Here is a 6,234-nt window from a genome sequence, read left to right on the forward strand (position 1 = left end):
GCTGCCTCGTCCGATACAAAAGTTGCCTTTTTTCTATTCATTCGTTGTTTTAGAAGCTTTATTAATTTGGAAATGAAAATTTGCACAGCAATTGTGTCATGCTTCAAGACTTCTGATACTATAACAAAACTCTATTTTTAATCGTGTCTGATTCTTTAAAATATATATCAAATGGATAAATAATTCTCGGAAAAATAACAAATCACAACTACTTCTCCCTCAGTTAATGAAGATTTTGTGTCTTTCGAGAATTGAGATTGTTTTGCCTTTCTCATATAGAAAGGTTATGCAATCACTGTGAAAACTGACTTTTAAACCGAGGCCCGGAAGGCCGAGTGTCATATACCATTCGACTCAGTTCGTCGAGTACGCAAAATGTCTGTGTGTGTATGTGCATATATGTGTATGTAACGTTTTTTTGCACAAATTTTTCTCGGGGGTGGCTGAACTGATTTTCACAAACTTAGTTTCAAATGTAAGATCTTGTAGTCCCATACAAAATTCCTGAATCTTATTCGAATCCGACTTCCGATTCCGGAATTATGGGGTGAAATGTGCAAAAAAAATGTGCACCTACTTTTTTCGGAGATGGCTGAACCGATTTTCACAAACTTAGATTCAAATGAAAGCTCTTTAGGTTCCATACTAAATTCCTGAATTTCATTTGGATCAGACTTCCGGTTCCGGAGTTATGGGGCGAAAAATGAAATATGAAATGGGGCAAAAAATGAAATATCGAATGAAAAATCCTGTAGTCTCATACAAAATTTCTAAATTTCACCGGAACCGACTTCCGGATCTAAAAATATAGGGTAAAGTGTGTTAAAAAATTTATACCATCACTAAAAAGGGCGAAAAACCGTTAAATTTTTTCTAAATCAATCTCAAATCTTCTCCAATAGATAATTTTTATCAGTAGACGGTCAAACAAACCGATTTCGGTTATTCTTTCAAGAATCGAAGAAAATTATTTTGAAGAATACTTATATATGATATGAATATTATACATGGTAATATGATTGACATGAGAAAGTCATCATTACACCACTAGGAGGATTAAAACAGGTTTTTTTATATAGTCGTGAGTATCAAGTTTTCTGGTTTTTTTTTTGTAAAATATGCTACAAATCATCAATTGGTTTTGACAAGATTTCTAGATTGCATCTATCAGTTTCCATTGTTTAAAAGAGATCTCATTTACAATCTTCTACTCAAGTTCCTATAACAAATTTTCCTCAAAAATTGAAGAGGTGGCGCATTTCTTGCATTTGAGGAAGTAACAATCCTTCGTTATTACCGGTGAAAAACATTTTTCTTACTATTCCAGTAATAACAAATATACGAAAGTGGTAAAGTATAGCACATTTTACATTGTAGTAAATTACTTAAGAAATATTAACGATTACGGAGACGAACTATGGGGATAACAGAAAAAAGTGTTATATCATAAGATACTTCTAGCAAAAACTCAAATATTTATTCCAGTTGACAAAATATTGGAAGGGCATACAAATTCCAATAAATCTTTTGGAGGGACAAAAAGAGCTTTTACCCGTGAGACATTAAATTTGGGTAAAAATGAGAGTATCCGTATATTATTATCTCTTGAACAATTTGGTTCGGTAAACTTCGCATTTAATTTATCAATGATTTCGTCGAATGATGCAGCCTTACCTTTCAAATTTCTTTTTGTCTGAAATTAATTTTGTGGTGGATGGTCAAATAGTTGTTTCCTGAAGCCTTCAACGATGTTGAAATACTTTTCTGAACGGAAGTTGTCAGATCTGAGGTATCTAACTGTTAAAGAAGATACATTAATTCGAGAAATACCTTTAATAAATACCTCAACATTTTGATTCCTCAAATCATCCGCTAAATCACTGTGTTGGAATAAAGATGAGATGAGTGAAGCTGCTGATGGTATTTCTTCTAAATTATTTCCCGATGTTGCTGGCGAAGCTGTCGTATCTGGCATCTCGTTGTCGCTGGAAGCTAGTTGCTGTGCACTTTCAGCTGACACAGGTCGATATGAATATTACCGACATGAGTCGCAAATATGCATTGTAGTTTTCACAGTAATTGCGCACTGCTTGAAAGCAAAGTGCTCAATCATACTAACTGTTACTTTACGACGCATAGACGAACAATATTTTCGCGAAAAGGTCTACAACAATTATATTTTCCCATCCCGTATTACGGTCTTTCCATAAATTAGTCTTGGGTGAAAAAATTTCTAGACCAGTGAAAAATACTTGATTTTTTTTAACGAACACATGCAAAGTTTCATGCAAATCAAAGGGGGTCGTGTCAACAGTCAGTTGATTCCGCATGGAATTGATCCATATGGGAATAAGAATCAACATAAAGCGATTTATGTTGTGCCGTCATAAACTGCTATGCACTGATGAGTCAAAGACGAAACGAAAAATCAAATTAGTTAGGGCTTATTTTGAGTACCGCCGAATTAGGTAATCGAGACGACAAAGAAATACGAATTAGCGCCATTGCTTCCGAAGATTCGACGACAATCGAGCTGATTTTAGCTTTATGGCTAATTAAATTGGTGTCAACTGCCGTTTAAAAAAACTATATTGATTTTTACATTAAGCGTCTACTTACAATCTCAGGAAAATAGCCATTGTTGGGAAGCGCTCTCAGTTTGTTTAGAAAGATGTTCCAAACAAACTGATATTTTTCTTTTGAATTTCAGCTCAACGACTGCGAAGAAACTGCTTTTGTGTTTTGAAAAAATGGGCGTTCTTCTAGGATTGTAAATGACTCTTTAATTGCGAAAACACAAACGAAAATTGATGGAAATTCTGCGCGTGAGAAAATTATAGCGTTCTATCAGAAAAAGTTGAAAGGCCAAAATATCGACATACTACCTTCATCAAAAAGTTGCCGGAATTTATTCAGAATATTAAAAATACAAGATTATTCATCAAAATCGATATTGTCCCCTTCAAAGTACTTCTTGCATCGACTGCAACACACTTATGCCAGCGCTTGATCTAATCCTCGAAATATTTTTATATTCAGTTTTCGGTATGGCCATCAGAGCCATCTGCGATTTTTACATAATCTCATCTCGGGTGCTGAATCGCGTTCCATGGAGAGGTTTCTTGAGTCGACCGAATAGGAAAAAGTCGAAGGGAGCCAAATCGGGTAAATTCGGTGGTTGCTGAATGGTATTAGTTTCGTTTTTAGCCAAATGTTCCCGAATAACGATGGGCAAGATCCACGAGTTGTTTGTCCACACATTTGTTTTTTTTCGGTGAATTGCTTCACGCAAACGTCTCATAACACCCAAATAATACTCCTAGTTGACGGTCTGGCCTGGTGTAATCATGTCTTGTTTGTTGCTCGCAAACAAATCCACTTCGGCTATTTCGGTCATCTGAATCCGGTTTTTAAAGAATTGGAAATGGTGATTAAAAACTGCAAAAGGGTCTCACTCACTTTCCTTCAAGATGGTCACATCGATTTCCACAAACTTATAGGTTCAAAGGAAAAGTCTTACAGTTTCATACGGAATTCCTAAATTTGTTGTAGATACTACTTCCGGTTCCGGAACTACAGGATAAACAGGATTTGTAGAGTTCGTTAGATTAAGTCCGAACAAACTTTGAAACAATGAACAGTTGTTTTTGCGAATTCCACAGTTATATTTATGATGTTATGAGTAATATGAGAAAGGCATCATTACACCACTTACAGGTAGATTAAAACAGGTTTTTTGTTTTTGTTGTCTTTCATCCATATCTCACCAATGTCTGAAAACAGATAGTTATTTCAAAATATAAAATAATGTATACACTGATAAAAATTTGCACGATCGATTCATATGTAAACTGCACTTTAATTTAATATGCTTTTTTCATTTCAATATATTATCAAAGAGATTTGTTTTAAGATTTCATGTGCAAATTCACTAAGATGTTAGATTAGATTATTTTTCACTTAGCTTCGGTGTGTTTTTCATTTGGATGTGATGTATTTTGCTATTGAATCGAATTACATGGAAATGAGGACAGCACAAATATATGTGCGAAACACTTGATTCGGTCAACTATGTTTCACTTGAAATCTATGTGGAAAACAATGTGACATTCGTTTGAAATTCATATAGAATTTAGAGGTAACGATATGTCTTATAGTTTCAAAGTGCATTTCAGATATATGTAGCATAATTTCCACTAAATATCAACACTTTTTACACTCATTTTATGAGTACAGACTATATTTTCATGAATTTCATGTGTTCTGCAAGTAGTGATAGTTTGAATGCTTCGCACATAATGCTAGCATGCAAATTATTTTCAGTGTACTTTCTGCAGAACTTTTTTTCAATTACAAAATGATAAACAGTGTCCATGGAAACGTTGCCTTTTGAGTGTTTTTATCTTCAGTGTTGCCAGTAGTATACATTTTTTTGAAGTGTTCTGTCACTTTGACTGTGTACCTTGACAGTGTATCACGTATCGTGAAACGTGTCCTCGAAGATTTGCGGAGTACTTCGTATTATTATTTGTATTTGGTTATATCGTTAACGCTAGCTACTCCCAGTTGTTTATTATCAAATTAAAAAACGAAACGGCTTTTCTACACTTCCGTTTCAAGCGTAACCCTATAGGATATGGGACACTTATGCGTAGAACGACAGTGCACTACTCCCATACAATTGTAACGAAACAAGAAAACTTAAACCTACAGCCATCTCCAATCCGAGAAATCTAGAACATGGAGGATCTACAATCGAGAAAGCAAGCCGAGAAGGCAGCAATAGTGTTCTATAAACAGAAATATTACAATACTAACGATTTTCGTTGACAAATGCTTTTATGTTTATTGTGGTCTTGTATCACTTGAGAAAACAGCTCAATTGTAAATTCATTTACCACTCTAAACTTTGATTAGCGTTTCTACATTCTAGAGTTTATACATGTTTAAAAATATGTTGTACTTTGACTGGTCATACCATTAATCAGAGGAGTTCTCTGTCTTCCTTATCAAACTAACTAAATCAAGTTGGACTGACTGTCTTTGCTAGTTTTGTCCTTTTCCGAAGTAGATTTCGTTCGAATTCCGTAAACATATATGTGGAAATGGAATCCTTTCCCGTATTGTCCAGCGACATCTATCTTAGCCCAATTGGTGCCCATGGAGTTGTACGCTGGACTACCTCCGGTACCATCCTGGATTTGATCTATAGCCTTCACACAAGTTATGTTGACTGGAGCATCAATATAAATCTGAAAACATGTTTTGGAAATTCCATTAGAATGCAATTTTTTAATGTGAAACTTACGTAACAATATTGTGCTATCTTTTAACCTACCTCCAATGTTCCATTCAGTGTGCTTGGGCCCGAGTTTTCGATCACCGTATTGTCAAAATAGATCAACTCTCCCGGTTCCGAACAGTCTCCGAATTCCAAGTCATTCCCGGGAATCGGAACGAATTTCTTTGTCGTAACATCGATCCATACGTAGTCATTGTTCATCCGGCCGCTCTCGATGAAGGCTGCTACTTCATTTTCAATCTTAGGAAAATCACTACTACTACTACTACTACTGCTGCTGCTACTATCACCACTACTAGTAGTGCCAACCGTACGTTTGAAGATGGATTTCGAAGCAGGCGGTGCTTCTCCAACAGTGACAGGAGTAGTCATGCAGCTAGGTAACAAGAGTATGACGAAAATTACCAAACGCAACCGTCCTTCGAACGACGTCATCGTTGATGGATTGCTTCTGCTCGGGAATATAATACGTTCTATCTCAGCAAATTCATTTATGCAACTAAACTACTGCCAACAGCTGGAACGAGAATAGAACATACCGACGGAGAGAGCTCTCAGTCGACATCGTATCAACTAGCTTTGGTAGTTGAGAGACACGAGGACTCTGCACGTTGATATAATTTATAATCAAATTTATTCCACTCGGTCATTATCACAAACGGTCACTCTATTTTGAAGGTACATGTACGTGGAAGTGTAACGATGTCGTCTTGTTCCACTACGAACTGTAGCGTTCTAGAATCGTTCCGATCCAGGCATAAGCCGTTTTTAGCGTCGTGATAGTGCTTTCGCGTATAAAAACAGTCGAACTTCTCATAGACGTCGACTCTTATATTTGAGCCAGAGTTGGTAAAAATCGGCTCAACTGTCTCTCAGAAATTGATTAGAATTCCGTTTTTGAGTTTTCGACCACTATTTCCGGGACCGAGAGC

The 6,234-nt window shown here is 36.0% G+C and overlaps 1 protein-coding gene across 1 annotated transcript; it reads right to left on the minus strand.

Moving 5' to 3' along the window:
- Nucleotides 1-3,117: 3,117 nt before the first annotated feature.
- Nucleotides 3,118-5,803, minus strand: LOC131425380 (uncharacterized). The gene is made up of 2 exons (XM_058587219.1): nucleotides 5,339-5,803; nucleotides 3,118-5,252 (listed from the first exon to the last, which is right to left on the minus strand). The coding sequence occupies exons 1-2, from the start codon at nucleotides 5,735-5,737 to the stop codon at nucleotides 5,019-5,021; spliced, it is 633 nt and encodes a 210-aa protein (XP_058443202.1). The 5' UTR covers nucleotides 5,738-5,803; the 3' UTR covers nucleotides 3,118-5,018.
- Between the last annotated feature and the right edge of the window lie 431 nt (nucleotides 5,804-6,234).

This window comes from Malaya genurostris, chromosome 1, assembly GCF_030247185.1.
Source record: "Malaya genurostris strain Urasoe2022 chromosome 1, Malgen_1.1, whole genome shotgun sequence".
Taxonomy (NCBI): domain Eukaryota; kingdom Metazoa; phylum Arthropoda; class Insecta; order Diptera; family Culicidae; genus Malaya; species Malaya genurostris.

Excerpts from the sequence above, each read along its gene's own strand:
- LOC131425380 (XM_058587219.1), bottom strand. The coding sequence starts at position 5,737 with ATGACGTCGTTCGAAGGACGGTTGCGTTTGGTAATTTTCGTCATACTC. Across the intron at positions 5,253-5,338 it reads CACTGAATGGAACATTGGAG|ATTTATATTGATGCTCCAGT; the intron begins GTAGGTTAAAAG and ends ACATGTTTTCAG.